General features: G+C 50.3%; 1 protein-coding gene and 1 long non-coding RNA gene across 15 annotated transcripts in view; one reads left to right on the top strand and one right to left on the bottom strand.

Annotated features, from left to right (window-relative positions):
* FAM120B (family with sequence similarity 120B) overlaps positions 1-12624 on the bottom strand; it is a 90785-nt gene extending 78161 nt beyond the window's left edge. For 5 of the 13 annotated variants that reach the window (XR_003135852.3, XM_025444851.3, XM_035698009.2 and 2 more), the window contains exons 1-3: positions 12522-12615; positions 6107-6270; positions 5719-5984 (exon numbers count right to left, since the gene is read on the bottom strand). Coding sequence is in view for 8 of the 13 variants with exons in the window: in XM_025444851.3 (XP_025300636.1) it covers positions 5719-5871 (153 nt within the window). In the remaining 5 variants the exon portion in view is untranslated. Of the gene's footprint in view, positions 1-5718; positions 5985-6106; positions 6271-6455; positions 6698-12169; positions 12327-12521 lie in introns of those variants that run through there. The other 8 variants (XM_035698011.2, XM_035698010.2, XM_035698012.2 and 5 more) reach the window with 8 other exon arrangements.
* A 197-nt stretch (positions 12625-12821) lies between these two features.
* Positions 12822-19582, top strand: LOC112658644 (uncharacterized). Of its 2 annotated transcripts, none has more exons than XR_003135855.3 (3): positions 12822-12887; positions 13476-13729; positions 19197-19582. It is a non-coding gene; the product is annotated as an uncharacterized LOC112658644 (long non-coding RNA). The 2 variants fall into 2 exon arrangements; XR_003135854.3 differs by lacking the exon at positions 12822-12887 and adding an exon at positions 13006-13379.
* The last annotated feature ends 278 nt before the right edge of the window (positions 19583-19860 follow it).

The following is a 19860-nucleotide window of genomic DNA, read 5'->3' as shown; positions in this document are numbered from 1 at the left end:
CTGAGCATCATACTTCCATAGAACACAACTGTTCAGAGTGCTCTATTAATCTTGTGTATTCTAGTCGACCAGATGTAAAAGCTTCCCCTATCAAAACTGCAGATGACAGCTGGTTTACTGATGGCAACAGTGTTGTCATGGAAAAGGGAGCGAGAAAAGCTGGGTATGCTATAGAGCTCACTCGTGCTTTGCAATTGCCAAAGCCTTAAAAATTAATATTTGTACTGACTCCAAATATGCTTTCCTAGTCCTACATGCCCACAGAGCAATTTGGAAGAAAGGGAATTAACATCAAGCCATAGCTCTCCAATCAAATATGAGCCAGATTACTACTCTTCTTGAGGCCCAATACCTATCTAAGGAGGTAGCTGTAATTCAAAGGACATCAGAGGATAAGACCTTAGAACCTAAAGGAAACCATTCAGTAGACTGTGCAGCCAAGCAGTCAGAGCAAAATAAACAAATATTAAGTATTTTATCAGTCTTAACTCCAATGAAGTCCCTAAGTCCAGTTTAGTCGGACCAAGAAATGCACAAGACTGGCTTGTTAGTAATGAGAAAAAAACTCTGTACCCAATGGAAGGTAATACAGGGTTTATACCAGGGTAGTGATTTGGGTAAAAAGGCCACAGGAGGTGACAAAAAACTTTGCTAAGAGAAATTGTCCCTAGATTTGGACTCTCTTGGTCCCTACAAAGTGACAACAGACCATCTTTTATTACATAAATTCAAAAAATGGCCCTCCAAAACCAAATTGTCCTTAATACCTTGACTGCAGTTCAAGGAGGCCATGGTCAAGGCCCTAAGTGATCCTCTACAAAACAGCATGGCATTAGATGTGTTAACTGCTACACAAGGTGGAGTGTGTGCTGGCCTAACAACAGAGCGCTGTATATACGGTCCAGATTACCACAAAAGATTTCTGGGTTTCTGACATGAATTCTCAAATTCGTGCTTTAAACAATCTCTTTCTTTCCTTTAATGATTGGTTAAACTCCTGGACTGGTAAAGGATTTTTGTCAACTATCAAAGGACTCTTATTTGGGCTTCTTTTTCTCTTTGTTATTCTAATCACGTTTTGCTCTTTTCTCCATGTCTCCACTTGGTGCCAAGACACCTTCACTGCCCTAACTTCAAGCCAAAGAATGATCTTTTCCACTGGGGAAGATCCACACGTGCGGTCTCCCGTGGACTCAGCTGCCTCTGCTGTCCTAACTCCTATGTAGGTAAGCCCCAACTGACCCAAGGTGACCCACAGGCAGGGACATCTCTACACCCCTACTCAGCAGGAGGAGGTTACAAAAGATGAGAACTTCCACCCTTCAGCAACCTTAAAGATTTAAGGGTCAAAATTGTTCACAGGGGAATGATGAGGGAAACAAAGGTAGAAGAGAAATTATTAAACGTCCTTACCACCTACAGCCCATTGACACGTCCTTGAAACAGGCAGAGGGACCTTCCTCTAGGAGCTCAGGTGCCCGGATGTTAGTACTCTGCTGAGGGCAACTGGCAATCTTAGCCCGATCCCCAGGATCCTGTGAGTCTACTCTAACATACAAAAATTCCTTTCGAAGGGGATCCCTGGGTGGCGCAGCGGTTTAGCGCCTGCCTTTGGCCCAGGGCGTGATCCTGGAGACCAGGGATCGAGTCCCACGTTGGGCTCCCTGCATGGAGCCTGCTTTTCCCTCTGCCTATGTCTCTGCCCCTCTCTCTCTCTCTCTCTCTCTCTGTGTGTGTGTGTGTGTGTGTGTGTCTATCATGAATAAATAAAATCTTTAAAAAAAATAAAAAAATAAAAAATAAATTCCTTTAGAAACTTCTTTTATCTCTACCCCCACCCCCCAAGCATATGACCCACTGATAGACATCTGAAGGGTCTCATGACTCAGGTTTTATTAGACAGTAGCCCCCCATGGTCCTGGAAACCTTGCTTCCAAATTCCTTAGAGATTCACGCTCTCCCTAACCCCTCCCAACTTGAAAGTATATAAATAATGGGCCACCCCTCACGACCCCAGTGCAGCTCTTTCTGCCCACAGTCCTGTCCCCCGTGCCTTAATAAAACTACCTTTTTGCACCAAAGACATCTCAAGAATTCTTTCTTGGTCCTTGGCTTTGAACTGTAATGCTCTTTCCTACAGCAGTCTGACAGGTGAACATATGCAAAACCTTGTCAAACGGTACACTGTAAAAACTGCAGTTTACTGTATATCAAGTACACCTGAATAAAGGTGTCAAGAAGAAAAATACATAAACATTCACAATGCCATATTTTTATGACATGTGAGTTGGTAACTGACTTTGAATGGATAACTGCCCACTCTGAAATGCAAATACAAAATAGTTGAAAGAGAACTCAAAATCTGGGGGAAACCTAAGCAAAGTACTTTATACAATAAGTAAGATATCCTATATATAATAAAAGGCGTAATACAAGACATTTTTCTAGTAGCTGATAACATCTGTTGTTGGTCAGAAAAAATTCCATGATGACATCTTTGATCTTAACGGCCTATGATTTTCCCTTTGGTTTTCTGTAAGACTCATCAGGCTTGGGACGCCTGGGTGGCTCAGTGGTTGAGTGTCTGCCTTTGGCCCGGGGCATGACCCCGGGTCCTGGGATCGAGTCCCCACATCGGGCTCCCTGCAGGGAGCCTGCTTCTCCTTCTGCCTGGGTCTCTGCCTCTCTCTGTCTCGAATGAATGAATGAATGAGTAAATAATCAGAAAGACACATCAGGCTTCGCTTCCAGTGATAAAACAAACAAAAAAGTCCCTCTTAGACAGCTACAGGAGAACCCAGGACGCCTCTCCAGGCTCGGGACGGGGGACGCATCCGTCACAGAGGGCTCCTGCTTCGTGGTGCGCTCGCTTCCTACGATACAGCACTCAACACCTGGTCTCCAGTCTTTAAAACAACTTTGACAGGCAAAAACTATAAGCTCCACCTCACAAATGCAGACACTGTTGAGGAAGGGTACCCTTACACAGGACTCTCTGTTAATGGACAACTGGCCCCTGAAAAACCTGAAGTTATCTGTTTAATAGCCATTAATATTAAAAAATATATAAACATGGAGTGGACATAAATTTCACACATTTATGTTGAACTTTAGAGAACTCCTGCTTGGTAAGTTACTAAGTACAAGGGAACACACAATCCAGATTCCCCAAAGCACCGTAGAGCATCACGAGCAGAGCGTTTAGCCTGGCACCACTACCAAGTAGGAGTTTTTGAAGCAGAAACTGGACTTCCTAACATGATCGTCCCAACCACAACGTGGCTTTACAGCCCGGGCCTCGGCGTGGACCCTACGTTACTGTGTTTGAAGCCGGGTGGGTTTTCTGTGGCACAGGCCGGGAAACAGGACGCGGGGGCGCAAACGAGGGTGGGTCCAACCGGCAAAGGCAGCCCCGCTCAGGCTTCACAACTCCAGGCCGCCACTCCCGCGCGGCCTTCGCGCTTCACGGACCAACGGACCAGAGGCAAACCTTACAGACTTGGGCTCTAGCTCTCTGGGGAGGAGACCCCGCGGCTTTCGTGGGGTGCCCCGTGGGTGCCAGCGCCTGGCCAGCGCGACCTCCTGGTGAGTCACACGTGAAGATAAAGCTGGAGCGAAACAAACCTGCCTCCAGCCGCAGCTCCCCCAGACGTGGGCTCCCATTTGTGCGGCAGCTCCGCCACATTTGGGTTGGCTGCCTTCCCTCACCGATAAAAAGGGATTTTTGTTTCAAGCATTTTTCTACTAAAACTGCAAGTGACAACATTGAGTTGCTCAAAACACTCTCCTCTTTATTTTGGGAGAAGTCAGGCTCAGCCTCTGCTTTGATTTTATTCAAATGTTTTCCTCCTTTCCCACCCAGCAGTGAAAAGCTCACTATTGTAATTAAACATGTACTGGTTTTTCCTCTTTCACACTGCCAATTTCTCACATTTTGAATCACAAATTACCTCAGGAATGTTACGTTACAATGTGCTCTTCTATGGCATTTACAAAGAAAAATTTGGATAAGCAAAGACCTGGGAACTTGTGACACCGGGGGACGCCTTCCTCCCCCTTCCGGCGCTCCCGCGCGGCACCCACCCCTCAATGCACCCAGTGTGGTGTGAAAGGAAACGCCTAAAAAAATAAGTTATGTGGATATTAACTTTTTGAATCATTTTAAGGTCTCCAAAATACTGCTAAGAACATATACAGTTAACCCTCAAACAAGATGGTTTGAACTCTGGGTCCCCTCACATGTGGATTTCCCTCCACAGGGTGTAGTACTGTCAGCGTATTATCCCTCCTTGTGAGGTGGCAGCGTTTTCCTTTCCCCCGCTGACTCTATCGTAAGAACACGGTACACAATACACGTAACACACGGACTTAACCGACTGTTACCAGTAATGCTTTCAGTCAACAGGAGGCTAGGAGTCCGTTAGTTCTCGAGGGGTCAGAAGTTATTAGTGGATTTCTGGCTGTGTCTCCTAACCTCTGTGCTGTTGAAGGGTCAACCTTACTGAGGTTTTTCATTCTTTAAAGGTAGTTTCAAAGATGACTGCAAATATGTAGATACATATAAATGCATATATGCAATTTTCATTATTTAGATAGTTGTTGCTTATAGAAAGAAAACAGATGTCCCTTAGGGAGGAGTGTGGGAATGGCTTCCATTAGTGTGGGCCTCCTCGGGGCAAATGGCACCATCCGTCACATCCCCAATACCCAGCACTCTGTAGGGCACGCCAGGGGCCCAGCAAGTACTTGTGAATGAATGAATGAATGAATGAATGAATACACGAAGGCATTGATGGGCAGGGGTATAAGGAAAAATCAGGAACTAACAAGTTTACAGACTCTGATTGCAGCAAAGAAAGAGCAGGAAGGAGGGTCACTGCCCTCAGGTAGCTGACAGACTGGCTTGGGAAACAAAGCATCCAGGGCCCTGACTCCAGGAACAGCTTCCTCTGCACAGCTGGACCAACCCCAACACACTGGGCTACCGGAAAATGAGAAAGTAGAGAAAAGAGGAAGAGAAGTCCAGAAGTTCCTTGGTTCACAATCTTTCACCTGATGAACACTCAGAGAGATGAAGAGTGCTGTGCCTCAGCACAGACATTTCAACTTGTCTGCCACCTAGGGAAGGGGCCACAGTCCCTCTGGAGACAGGGACAAATGGACTTACAGCCCACGGATGGCGTGGGGAGGGCAGTTCCTGGGCAGAGAGCAGTGTTCGCAGGACAATCAGGAGCAACAGCACTGGCCCCCTGAAAGCACGCCCAGCACGCAACAGTGTCAAAGCCTCATTTCCAAAGGCTAACAGACAACCCACGCAATGTAAATGAACGCGGGCACCCCCAGGATGGGAAGCTGGCAAAGGGCACTCAAGAGCTGAAGCTGACTCACATAAGCTATTTCCAGTTGCAGACAAATCAGATTAAAGTCCTACAGAGCAGGGGCCCCTGTGGCTGTAGGGCTCAGTGGTTGACTGACTGCCTTCAGCTCAGGGTGTGATCCTGGGGTCCTGGGATCGAGTCCCACTTCGGGCTCCCTGCAGGGAGCCTGCTTCTCCCTCTGCCTGTGTCTCTGCCTCTCTCTGTCTCATGAATAAATAAAATCTTAAAAAAAAAAAAAAAAGTCCTACAGAGCAATGAAATTAAAACCTTTGGGTTTATTTTCATCAGACAGAAATAATTTGTATCTCTACAAGACAAAAACCTACAAATTAACATGTACCATCAGCGTCTGCGCTCTAATCAAGAGGAACCAGCAAAGGCAGCGAGCTAACTTGGTGAGAAGACTGAACAGCTGGTGGTGACTCTGTTGAACAGTGGCCCATGTGACAGCGACAAAACAAAAACATGCAGTCCTCTTTTTCCCTGGCTTCATGTCCAAATCTTAGATAATGTCTCTTCCACTGGAACATGCTGGCGGGGCCTGGGCCCTCAGCGAGGTCCTCCCGTGGCCTCCTCCACGGCATCTCTGCCTCCCCACGCACCTTCCTACAAAACACAAACATACGGGAACCCCTTCAACACAGCAAACCCCACGAAATGAATACGGACCCCACCCCAGCACACAGGACAGGGTTGGCCCAGTGTGTACTGAGTATGAATGCACACACCAGGTGAATATGTGAAGCAGGCATGGCTGCCCCCTGGCTCGGTCTCCAGGCTTCAGAGGACCTCCACCCACGATGCTCTCCTGGACCAGATTTCAACCAGGCTCTTCTGGGCCCTCCTCTCGACTAGGCCCAACCTCGGGCTTCCACGTACGTCCTGGCTGAGTCTGTTTGGAGAAAACCCCAACTCCTGATGGATGTTCCCTCCCCCTCAAGATCTGATCAAATGCCTCGTCCCCTTGTTTCTCATGGACCCCTTGCTTCTGCTGGCAGGCTACGCATGCAGTGTCTGCTGTGTTCAGAGCTGAACCCTGGTGCTCTCCCCTCGTGCCACAGACTTAAGTCTCCTTACTGTTTCAGCGAGCGTGGGAACACTTCTTCTTCAACACTACAGCTCTAGGCTTATTCAAGTGAGAAACGGAAAGCCTATAGCTGTGGTGATGGATGTTGTGTAGGTACGGATGCCCCGACTCGGGATGTCCTGGAGGGCCCCCCAGCAGTCAGGCCGTGACATTGGCACCGAGATTCAGAAAACTGGTGCCTGGCTGGTGCAGACACGCTGTAGTTAGTAGGGGGACATCTCTTAGCTGTGTCCTAGGGAGAAGGGACACAATGCTAGGCAGTACAACACTGTTAATAAAAGGAAAGGCTTGAGGGAGGTCAAATTCTAATCTCCACTTAATAGCAGTAAAATAGTGAGCAAGTTATTCTATAAACTTCATTTTTTGTACCCGTAAAATGAGGTTTATAAGACCTACTTCATAAATTGTGATACAATTTCATTTACATTACAAATTTATTCATAAAACATACCATCGGTTGCCTGGAGTTTGGTAAAATCAGTCCAGGACCAATCAAAATTCTTAGATTACCTCAAAATCTAAAACAAAGCCATATAAGTTTTAGTGAGGTTTTATGGTAATTACGATTTTTACAAGCTAGTTTGCTTTAGTATAAGGAATATATTTATTTGTAAAAATTTGTTTCTAATTTTAAAAGTAGCCATACTCTGCAGAAAATTCAGAGACAACACAAATGGAAAAAAAAAAAAAAAAAAACTACCCATAGTCTCATCTTCCAAATAAAACATCTACAATTTTAGAGTATATATTTCTAGCCTTTACTATGATTCAGCGCTTTATAAAGTTAGGATACTTTTTTGAAATATACTTTTGTGTCTTAATTTATGTGTGTTAATCCTCTCTTGTGGTGTTATTTGTCATGGATGCATAACGCCATAAACGTGTGTCATAGCTGCGTACATAAATCTCTAAGTACGTCCTGAGCTCTTCCTTGGGACAAATCTCAGAGAGGAAGCTGCCGAGTCAGAGCAAAAGCATACGGCGGTCCTTTTTCCTTCAACAGGACGTGTGTGGCCTATAGCTACCATCCCCGAGTGCTGAGGTCTCCTCTCGCAGGGGCCCAGCTCGGAACCCAGCCCACGGGGACCCCTCGGGCGGAGCGTGGCCGAGGCAAGGCCGCGGGGTGCAGCCAGATCCAGGAGCCGGCGGGCGTCCCGAGTGGGCGCAGCGGAGGGCGGAGAGACGGCGGCCACGAGGGGGCACAGGGCTCGCGGGGAAGGAAGGCTCCTTCAGGCGCGGAGGTGCCGACGTCATCAGTAAACGGATGTTTTGAAGGCGCTTGACACCTGTTCCGCGAAGGCCTTTAACCTGCAGCATATTTACGTCCGGAGTGGGCTCCTCGTGCCCGCAAGCTGGGACAGAGCAACCGCCCAGCTCCCAGTCCGGCCAGGAAGGCGGCCGCAGGGAAGAGGGGTGAGGAGAGGAAGCTGCAGCAGGGCCAGGAGCGAAGGGCTGGGCCACGCACACGCGATGCACCTCACCCCGGGGAAGCGTGTCGGGCCCAGGCCCCACGCACGGCCGTCTCTGAAGGGTGCCCTGACTGCGCGTGGAGGGTGGATGGTGTCAGGACTGGAGGGGGCGGCGGCTCGGGGGTGCAGCTGGGGGGGCCTGGCTCGTCCTGGCTGCACCTTGGCCAGCACTACTCTGGAAAACCCCAGGGGGGCGGAGACCTAATCCCATAGCAAAGACAAGGGAGGCAGGGACCCTCTTGTGGCCGCCACCCACCCACCCAAGGGGAGAGTTCAAAATGCCTATTTTTGCTCTGTAAATACTCCTCGAACGTCTTCCATGCTCCAGGCCCTGTGCTGGCAGCTGTGGACACAGCCACCACCAAGACCAAGTCCTGCTGAGACATGCGCCTGAGAGCGGGCGTGAAAGGCACGGAGTGTGTCAGGGAGGAAAGCCTGGCTGTGTGTACACGTGTCAAAACGCACCATACTGCACACACCCCGCGGCAGCCTCTCCGGGCCCATGGGCCACGAGAGCTTGCTCAGACTCATGGAAGGCATGCCTGCTGCGCCAGCAAGGGAAGCCAGAGAGCTGGCGCCGGGCAGCACCCGCGTGTGTGCTACCCTCGGCACCTGCGTGAGGTCACACAGGGACAGCAAAGCCGGGACTGGACCCCACCTGCCTCTCTTTCACTAGGGCCACACCCCCACCTAACGGCTGCATCTGAGTGATCCGCCTGCCGGCTCCAGTGCCAGGAAGACTGGCCTTCCTGAAGGTTCTCCTGGTCCCAAAAGTACGGCCAGAATCGTGAGGATTGAAGGGCCACCCCGGGACCCACGGCAGCTCGACAGAACCCTTCAAGGACAAGTGCACAAAGTTGAAAACCAGTGTCACCCACCGGAGACAACGATGTATGTGTGCCTGCAAAAATGTACGCTTCATTTATCCCGAATCCCACATACATTCATGATGAGTTAAGCTACCACAGATCATTCATAAGAGGCTTCTTCGGGCTTTTATTTATCATCTATGGACTATTTTTTATTCAGTACTAACAATGAGCTCCTACATCTACGATAGAGAAAAATATGGGAAGGCTATCTGAGGCCAGCACACGTATGCCCACAGCAGTAGGAACTGCCCAGGGCTGACCAGGAGATAGCAAAAGACACGAAATATCTAAACGGATAACAGGGCAACAGCTGTCCAGGCCTCAACAAATCCTATGGTTTACATCACAACATGACAAACTATGTTTAAAATGTTTACCTGAAATCGTTAAAGAATGTGTACACTACATCCTGCACGTTCTATTAAGCGTGGAAGTAATATATTGTAGAAAGACTGCTGTCGAGGAGGGATCCCTGGGTGGCGCAGCGGTTTGGCGCCTGCCTTTGGCCCAGGGCGCGATCCTGGAGACCCGGGATCGAATCCCACATCGGGCTCCCGGTGCATGGAGCCTGCTTCTCCCTCTGCCTGTGTCTCTGCCTCTCTCTCTCTGTGTGTGACTATCATAAATAAATAAAGATTTAAAAAAAAAAAAAAAAAAAAGAAAGACTGCTGTCGAGGAGGGAGATTTTTGGTGCTTAACGGGCAAAAACCCAAAACTAAACTATCCAGAAAACTCCGCTGTTTCAAAAAACACTTACTTCCTCTAATTCTGGTGAGCAGTGGTTTTATTACAAATGACTGTCCGATCACTTACTACCATGTGCTAAAGCACGATGGGAACCTCACGTGCCCACGTAGCCACTGCAGCCAGGCAGGCCGAAGGGTGTGGTAACTTAGTCCACACTAAGTCCACGTGCTACAGTAAAAGTAGTGGGTTCCCACTTACTGAGTAATATCTGTTTATAAGGAAAAGGGTGCTCAGGAGCTAGTTTTTTTGGTTGCCAACGGCTCTGATATACTGTCTGAAGACAAATCATTTCATCCCTTTGTATATCATTGATCCCCTTTCTGGCAAAATGTAGATAATGATTTACCTCTCGGTTTGGTAGATTTTAAACTGCTACTATGAAATCCTCAAAAATATTCTATCTAAATAACTTAGACCTTAAATAACATGTTTTTAGTCTCTGAAAATTTTTCCAAAAGAACATCTTATAAAGAAACAAACATCTGAAAGCAAATTAAAGTAAAAAGTTATTCGTACTTCTAAAGAGTCATAAAAGTAATTGGCAGTATCAGGGTTGCCGCGTCCTCAGACTAATAAAGCAAGCATGCTCTTCCTACGCACGGCTCTAACTTCTGTGGAGATAGGAGTTGTTTTCATGACCTCAATTAAGTAGGCTTTCCTTCTCACCGTTAACTTTTTCCAGCCCAGCAGTGGGATAAATCAATACACGCCTGTGGCAAAGGTCCCCCCAAATGCTCTCAGAGGGCGAAGTAAAGCCAGGCTAAGTGGGAACGGGGTCGGCCCCACTCACGCCGGCTTTCTCTCCGAGCCTTGACCACAAGCACACACACAAAGGACACGAGTCAAGATGGAAAGGTGGTCCGAGCTGGGGGGCCTCCAACCCACGCCCTTAGGAAGAATACAAAATCCTCCGCATCAGACCTGAGGTCTCTCCCAGGGCCCTGCAAGGGGCCGGAGAGGGAGGGACCCCAACGCCTGATCTTCGTTAGCTTTATGGTCAATCTACCCCATAAATGACGCTCAGAGTGAAGTTCAGGGACAGGGTAGGAGCTCAGGTGTCACCTACTGCAGTCCTGTCAGTCTGCAGAGGAGAAAACACGGGGCAAGAGGATTAGAGAGCTCCGCGTGTCTGTGGAGGCAACACGGAGGAGTGAGCTGTCAGACGGTCCAGAAAGTCTGTACGGAGAGGCCTCGCGAGGGGCCTGGACGGGCTTGGCCAGCTGCCGTGCTGTCAGCGCGTCTCGCCAGCACTGGCCCAGCACAGGTGGAGTTGTGACAGCGCAGGAATGACAAGGTCGGGGAGCCTGGGGTGGCAGGGGTGCCAGGAGACAGGTCACGGATCAGAGGCGGGCAGAGAGCAAAGACCAAACAGCAGGCTGCCCCGTGGGATGCAGCTGCAGGCGAGGCCGCTTCCCAAGCATCTCCCACCCTCCCAATTCCAGACCCCTGTGTCTTTCCCATCAAACTCCCCCCAAGTTCTCTCCACTACCATTTCCAGGTATTCAGCTCCAAAACCTCTTCCCACGCGACTGCAAAAGCCCCACTATCCTGACCCACAGCTTCAGCACTCGTCATCCCCCCAGATGGGCCCTAACCCTGAGATCCGACCACATCACCCTGTTCCCAAATTCCCCACGGTTCCTGCCATGTCCTATCTCCAAGCAATGTCTTTTCCCAGCTCCCCCCACACCCCACAGGAACGAGGGGCCTCTCTACAACTGCACCCAAGCCTCCACCTGCACCCTGACTCCCCCCTCCCCGCCTCTCCCCTCCCCCCACCTCCAGCCTTCACCTCTCACCTCTCTGCAATTCCGCTCAGGCCCCTCCTGCACACCGACTCCCCCCTCCCCCTGCCTCTCCCCTCCCCCACCTCCAGCCTTCACCTCTCACCTCTCTGCAATTCCGCTCAGGCCCCTCCTGCACCCCGACTCCCCCCTCCCCCTGCCTCTCCCCTCCCCCACCTCCAGCCTTCACCTCTCACCTCTCTGCAATTCCGCTCAGGCCCCTCCTGCACCCCGACTCCCCCTCCCCCCGCCTCTCCCCTTCCCCCCCTCCAGCCTTCACCTCTCACCTCTCTGCAATTCCGCTCGGGCCCCTCGTGCACCCCGACTCCCCCCTCCCCCCGCCTCTCCCGTCCCCCACCTCCAGCCTTCACCTCTCACCTCTCTGCAATTCCGCTCAGGCCCCTCCTGCACCCCGACTCCCCCCTCCCCCCGCCTCTCCCCTCCCCCACCTCCAGCCTTCACCTCTCACCTCTCTGCAATTCCGCTCAGGCCCCTCCTGCACCCCGACTCCCCCCTCCCCCTGTCTCTCCCCTCCCCCCCCTCCAGCCTTCACCTCTCACCTCTCTGCAATTCCGCTCGGTCCCCTCGTGCACCCCGACTCCCCCCTCCCCCCGCCTCTCCCCTCCCCCTCCTCCAGCCTTCACCTCTCACCTCTCTGCAATTCCGCTCAGGCCCCTCCTGCACCCCGACTCCCCCCTCCCCCTGCCTCTCCCCTCCCCCACCTCCAGCCTTCACCTCTCACCTCTCTGCAATTCCGCTCAGGCCCCTCCTGCACCCCGACTCCCCCTCCCCCCGCCTCTCCCCTTCCCCCCCTCCAGCCTTCACCTCTCACCTCTCTGCAATTCCGCTCGGGCCCCTCGTGCACGCCGACTCCCCCCTCCCCACCGTCGCCTGGTCCAAGCTCAACGCCGCCAGCGAACCCGTCCTCTCTCAGGAAAGCCCAGGGGAGGCTGGGGGGAGGCGCCCAAGCCGGAGCCGGAGCCGCGGGCGCAGGGGTCAGAGGTCAGCTGCGCGGCGGGGCAGCCCGGGGCGCGGCCCCGGAGGGGGAGGGGCGGGGGAGGGGAGGGCGCCGCCGCGGGGGGCCGGGCGGCCGGGGAGCGAGGCGAGGACAGGGGCGGAAGGGGCGGGAGGGACAGCGCGGCGCGCCCCGGGGTCGCGGAGCCGGGCGGGCGGCGCAGGCCTACCTAGAGATGCGCCAGCACAGCCACGGACGCGCCGCTCCGCCCTCGGCCAGCCGCAGCCCGCCGCGCACTTCCGCTTCCGCCCGGCAGCTTCCGCTCGCGGGACCGCCCCCGCGGGGGCGGGGCCTGCGCGGGGGGCGGGGCAGCGAGCTGCGCAGGCGCCGCGCCCGTTGCCTCGGCAACAGCGCGTGCTTCCGAGGTCGGGGTCGCGCGGGCCCGGGGCCTCCCGCGGGCGTCGGCGGGGCAGCGCTGCCTGCTGGCGGGCGGCTGGAGGCCGGCTGCCCGGGCCCGCCCCCCGGAGCCCCCGCGCCCCCGGAGCCCCCGGAGCCCCCGGAGCCCCCGGAGCCCCCGGCGCCCGCGGCTCTTCTGGTGCGAGCCCCCCCGCCCCCGGCCTCCCCTGGGCCTGCTCCCCGGCCGGGCGTGTCGCCCTCCGCCTCCCGGGCTGCACCGCCGAGCGCTCGGGCTGCAGCCCTGCGAACGCAGGGGGCGCGGAGGGGGGCCCGGCCGGTGCCCTGCAGCCCCGAGTGCCCGGCGAGCAGGTCACCTGCCTGCACGCGCCGCCCTGACCTCTGCGACCACCTTAGGACCAGCAAGGGGGCGCCCGGGGGCTCAGGGCGTGACCCCGGGTCAGCATCGGGCTCCCTGCATGGGCCTGCTTCTCCCTCGGCCTGTGTCTCTGCCTCTCTCTCTCTCTCTGTGTCTCATGAATAAATAAATAAAATCTTAAAAAATAATAATAATAAGACCAGGAAGGCTCACGCTCGGGACACGCACCCTTAGGCCCCGATGTCAGCAGCCCCTCCCCGAGCTGGGGGCCACCCTTTGCTCTACCTACAGTGGAGACACTGTCTTGGTAGCCAGGTATGATGGCAGGAGAATAGCCTTTAAACCAATCTAACTTATTTTTAAGTAAATCACTGACAAACTAAAATTATTAATGATGCCAATTTATCTAAGCTGCATCTCAGGACCTGCCCCACGTAGCCTATCTCAGCAGAGCTGCTGCAAGCCCTGCGGACCCAGAGGCTTCCGTTGAAGGGAACCGACCCAACGCTGTTCCCGTCAGAATCCCTTACAGAACAGGACAGATCAAGCCATCAAGAACCATTACCCAGCCGAAGTGACAGCACATCCGCGTACGAAGTTTCGGAAGGAGTCTCTCCACTCAGCCTACAAAGCTTTCCTCTCCTGTTGATCTTTTCTCAAAAAAGGTAAAATGAGGGGATCCCTGGGTGGCTCAGCGGTTTAGCGCCTGCCTTTGGCCCAGGGCGCGATCCCGGAGACCCGGGATGGAATCCCACGTCGGGCTCCCTGCATGGAGCCTGCTTCTCCCTCCTGTGTCTCTGCCTCTCTCTCTCTCTATGTCTATCATGAATAAATAAATAAATCTTAAAAAAAAAAAAAAGGTAAAATGAACAGTGCTCAGCACCCGCTACTGGTTGGGTGGCACACCAAGAAGGAGGTACAGTCTCTAGTCAAGGAGCACACATTGCGGCAGGGAAGGAAAACCAACATTTAATACTAGGAAACAAGTGAGACAGTAAAGGTCTGTAATGTGGATGAAGAAGGCAGCTAGGAGCTAACATGTAAACAGCTGGAAGGAAGTGGGATCTCAGAACTGGAAGAGAAAGGTCTTGCAGGCAGAGGTGCACCCCAGAAAGGGACGGGGTCGGATTTGAGGGGGTGCAGAGGGCAAGCAGGGACTCCTCTCCATGTGCAGAGCCAGACAGGACGCAGGGGGCAGCGGCCAACAAAAGCCCTCACTGGGCGCTCCTGCAAGGCCCACCGCTTGGCAGTCTTATCCACCTCATAGAGCTTCTAATAAGCTTCTCTGCCTCCTTCCTAAATGTACACATATGACCAAGGGTCAACAGGCATCTGAGAAAGACAGACAGAAAAAAAGGAGAAAACAAAGTAGGAAGAAGAAAAATACAAGAAACATTATTGTCTGCAGTCTCTGAAGATAATAGATCCATGAAAGAGACACAGAGGAGTATATGAAAGAACATCCCAAACAGAAGAGCCCTTGAAAATTATACAAGAAATGATAAATTTACAATATTTAAAGTTAGAATATAAATCTGATATCTCTCATATATTAGAACAAAAAGAATAAGAAGTGGAGAAAGAGAAAACAAGAAAATTAGAAGATTAAAGTTTGACATGGGGACACCTGAGGGGCTCAGCAGTTTAGCGCTGTCTTCAGCCCAGGGCGTGACCCCGGGGGGTCTTGGGATCGAGTCCCGCGTCGGGCTCCCTGCATGGAGCCTGCTTCTCACTCTGCCTGTGTCTCTGCCTCTCTCTCTGTGTCTCTCATGAATAAGTAAATAAAATCTTTGAAAAAATAAAATCTGGGGAAAAAATTTGACATGTGAAAAATGGCAATTACAGGAAAAGGAACAGAGAAAATGAAGAGGAAATTCCTCAAGAGGTAATTCAAGAAAACTTCCTGTACCTAAGAGACATGTTCTCCCAGCACAACGAACCTGCAATGATCTACACCAAGGCACATCACGAAATTTCAAGACAGCAGGGATAAAGAAAAGATCTTTAAACATTTCCATTGGGAAAAATGAAAAGGTCACATGTAAAGTTTAGGAAATCAGAAGGGCATAGGAATCCTCAAGGAATTTAGGAAGCTGAAATTCAATGGAGATTTAACTTCAAAATTCTGAAGAAAATAATTCTAACATGGAATTCTAATCTCAATCAAAATATTAGTTAAGTGTGAGGATAGAATAAAGACATATTGAGGTATGTGACTTAAAAATACTATCTCCCAAATACTTTATTCAGAAACCTGCTGAGGGATACTCTTCAAAATTAAGAAGTCAAGAAAGAGTAACATTTAGGACTTGGGTAGCGGAGAACCCACATGAAGAGAGGAGCAGAGTCCTAGCTAGAGACCGTGTATGTTGGAGCAGGCGGCCGGCCTCCCAGAGACGCAGTGCCAGGAGGGTGAGCCCTTGGAACACCTGATGTGTCTGAATATTTTAAAAGATCTTTGGAGTTCAGTGATGGTAAGCAATAGGTACACTGAAAAGTCAATAAGCAAATAAATTAGGCAATTATTGAATCCAGTAAAGACAAAAAAACTATACAAAAAAGAAAATGTAATCACAGCATATGCCTCAGCAATGAATAATTACATATTTTAATAAGGTAAATAAGGAATGATAATTTAATATAAAAGGATGCCATAATTACTTTTTGGAAAAAAAAGGGGCTGGGCGGTGAACTTCTATGAGTTCATAGAAATCCAGTGAAAGAGCTAAATCTTCATCCGCTGGATCTGGGACGTCCATAGACAATATACACAAGTGAAAAAGAGACATAGCATTAGAGACTTTTTAAATAAATAGACGAGTAAGGATGCCTGGGTGGCTCAGTCAGTTAAGCATCCACCTTCAGCTCAGGGCCTAATCCCATGGTCCTGGGATTGGGCTCCCTGCTCAGTGGGGAGTTGGCTTCTCCATCTCCCCCTACCTGTCCCCACCCCACTGGTGCTTTCTCCTGCCATCTCTCTCTCTCTCTCTCTCTCTCTCTCTCTGTCAAATAAATAAAGTCTTTAAAAAGAAATATGAGAGGATCCCTGGGTGGCGCAGCGGTTTGGCGCCTGCCTTTGGCCCAGGGCGCGATCCTGGAGACCCAGGATCGAATCCCACGTCGGGCTCCCGGTGCATGGAGCCTGCTTCTCCCTCTGCCTGTGTCTCTGCCTCTCTCTCTCTCTCTGTGACTATCATAAATAAATAAAAATTAAAAAAAAAAGAAATATGAGAGTAAATTTCAAAAAAATAGCTAAGAGTTAAGTTAGAGGAAGGAATTAAAAGTGGGAATGTTTGGTGTGGGCAATTGTTTTTTTTTTTTTTTTCTTTTTACAAATCTAGAAATACCATTTGAATTTTAAAATCTGTATTCCTTTGATAAAAGGAAAAAATTTTAACTTCAAGTTTTAAAAAGTTAAGTAACCTGTACAAGTGGTAGTAAGTGGCACAATTATTGCCCAAATTCACACCTGTCTAAATTCTATAAGCCTCTAAAAAATTTTTTTTACAACTATAGCGCACGAAGTGAAGGGAAGGAGAAATCAAAGATTCCTCTGCAGGCCTCTTTCCCAGGACACTAGAAGAGAAGGCGTGCGGAGATACCAGCGGAGTACAGAGAAGGAGCTGTGTGGGACTATTCGCGGCCTTTCCCCACCTCCTGCTTGACACCACACTTTTCCTAGGCCCTATTGCCCTATTGTGCACATCACACGTCAGCTTCAGAGGTGCCTGGGGGTGCAGTCAGTAAGCACCCAACTCTTGGTTTAGGTTCAGGTCCTGCTCTCAGGGTCCTGTGAGATGGAGCCGCGTAGGGCTCAGTGCTGAGTGCCCAGATTCTCTCTCCGTCCTGCCCCTCTCCGTAATGGAAGAAGGAAAGAAAGAGGGGAAAGAAAGAAGAAAGAAAGAGAAAGAAAGAAAGAAGAAAGAAAGAAAGAAAGAAAGAAAGAAAGAAAGAAAGAAAGAAAGAAAAGTAAAGAAAGAAGAAAGAAAGAAAAGGAAGGAAGGAAGGAAGGAAGGAAGGAAGGAAGGAAGGAAGGAAGGAAGGAAGGAAAAGAGAAAGAAGAAAACAGTTTGGGGGAGAATCTAAAACTGGGAGGGCAGATTTAGGTAAAAGAGAAAAACAGGAAGGGAAGGAAGAAAAAAAACTGAACATACAGAGAAGGGAGTGAAGGGGGGAGAGTAAAACGTTGAAGAGAAAGACTTCATTCACATCAACTGTGAGAAAGAGAAGAAACATGGAGCATGAGATGAGTATGGGAATGATGGGATTAGGGCCCCTTGGTCTTGATAACAAACAGCCTTCAAAATTTATTTGAAGTTACTTTTAATTCTATTTGTAATTTCTTCGAATGCAACGACCACATGGGTTGGTGCAGTTCCATTTGAATAAGAGTTCACCACCCAAAAATTGGGAAAGAAAAAAGCCACAACCCTAACGACACGCTGACCTCCGCGTGGTTGATCACCCTAAATACTACCCGAGGGTTTACTGCAGACACCAAATGGCCACAGGAAGAGAACGTGCCTCTTCCTGCACTGGCCGCCGTGGGGTTAGGGGCGACTCCGGGGCCTGGCAGCCCCCATGCCGTCGTGGAAGGGCGCTAGCCCAACGTCTCAGCCACCAGTGTGGGGACAGTGGAGCAGAAGGACGGGGCACCTGGTGCCTGGACAACGTGGTTGAGCCAGAACCTACTAACGGGGCTGCTCCACCTCCCGACTCGGATGACGTCCCTGCCTTGTGGGCAAGAGGGCTGAATTCGGATTTCCTGTTACTTGCTGCTGGAAGTATCCTGTTTCAGCTCCTGCCCATGAAGGGGTAATTCCTACAGAACTTGTCCTTCCACTTTAAACAACTAGAAAACTAGACAAAATACTTGCAATGACTATTTTCAGACAGTGGACAGCAGGAAGTGGAGGATGGAGGTTCCTGAAGGAAGGAAAACAAGCCCAGTGACTGCCCTGATTTTCTGCCGAGATCAGCAAAGAAAATCAGTGAGACAAAAGATCAAAGAAGCTGATGAGCCTGTAGCCATATTGACCACAATAAAGGCAGAGATCACCCAGCCTGGACGGAAGGTGCCACCACAGATTTACTTACGCTCGAGGGTTAACCGGAGACTGTCCGAGCAACGAGCAACGGTAGAGGACGCGGACAGATTCCTTGAGCCAAAGAAATTACCGGGGCTGACTGGAGAAGACATAGAAAATCTGAGTAACCCTATTTATTAAGTCATATATTTATTTGTTAAATTGAATGTCCAAGTGAAAACCTTCCAACAAAGAAAATTCCAGACCCACGTAGCCTCAGCGGTGAATTCTGTCAAACATTCAGGGAAGACCTATGAATCCTATACAAACCCTTTCTGAAAATAATAGACTTTTCTGCTCACTGAGGCCGGTCTAACTTGACTTTGGACCTCCAGCCCCAAAGACAGGTGAGTGCGTGAACGAATCAGGGAGTAAACGCCCGCTGTGTGCTTCGGGCAAGTGGGTCTGATGGTGGCCCAGCTGTGAACAGGGATTTCCATAAGCCAGTCACGGTTTTCCCATTTGCCTTGACTGTGGCTGGCTCAGTGGTGACCCTATCACCTCGCTGGAGCCACCGAGAAGTGAAGGTGGTGGTGGGTCATTCCTAACACACTCACACCGGGCCCTGCAATCAGCCGTATTCCTTGCCTCAAGGAACCCACTAACATAAACAGGAACAGTTCCAATTACCATTAAAAGGAAGCACCAGGTTTTGACTGTTCCTAAAAAAATCCAGACTCACCAACACGCCCCTACATCCCTTCCAGCGGTGACCAGCGTACATTTTGAAAACACTCCAGCCATTAGATATTAGTGACAATGACTGATAAACACAGCCACGGCCCTGTTCCCATTTGCCTAAACGAAGACTGTATTTTTCAGGCGAACCTTGATGGCCTGCCAGTGCCGTCCCCGTTCTGTGCCCTGGGAAGGTGGCACAGGAGAACGACTAATGATTTAATGGTGTGCAGGGGGGAAAGCGTTGAAAAGCAAGGAATGCTCTCAAGAAAGCATGCCTTACATTTTGAATTAAGAAATGTGCTGATTTGAAGGTGAAAAGACATTTGCCTAAATTTGTCCCCTCTTTTTTTCCTCCAATACTTAGGCTGTTTATTGGGGTCCCTTTCTCTCCAGCCCATTTGCTGGAGTAGGGCTTTGCAAAGCCGGTCTCCTAGCAGCCGAGTGCAGAAGGCCCATTCGTATTACAATGGACGGGAAGGAAAGAAAGAGCCTGGTCTGTTTAAACTGCCTCTGTCTTCATTCACAGCCTGATGTCCGCCTGCATTGTGACACCCACAATGGCACTAAAGGACTCATTGTGGCCGAAAACAAATCAAAACAGAATAAGGGACGCTAAGATAAAAGAGTCATGCAGCAAAATTGCTTAAAAAATCTAAGTCTTACATCTGAGATTTATGTTACCTTTTGGCTGTGTGGCCTATTGACCGGTGTTTATAATAACCACTAGAGTTTAATAAACAAAAAGATAAATGGGGACTTCATGTACATTTTTAAGGGCGCTTCCACAGAAAGGGTGGGTTTGCTGGGTTGGGTTGGACGCTGTTTAATAATTATCGTTCTTTGTTTGCACAACATTTGGGGAGCCACACTCCGCACTCTGTGTTTATTTTCCTCCTGATCAACATGCCCGAGCTATGCCCATGTGGCCCAACAGCGTCCCCCACACAGTGGCTCCCACCCACCCCCCGCCCCCTGCCCGAACCAACATCAGATGTTGCGAGAACCCACGCCCAGTTCAGCAGGCAACA

Source organism: Canis lupus, chromosome 12 (assembly GCF_003254725.2).
Source record: "Canis lupus dingo isolate Sandy chromosome 12, ASM325472v2, whole genome shotgun sequence".
Taxonomy (NCBI): domain Eukaryota; kingdom Metazoa; phylum Chordata; class Mammalia; order Carnivora; family Canidae; genus Canis; species Canis lupus.
The sequence above is the reverse complement of the archived record's forward strand: the minus strand, read 5'-3'. Positions and strand labels throughout refer to the sequence as shown.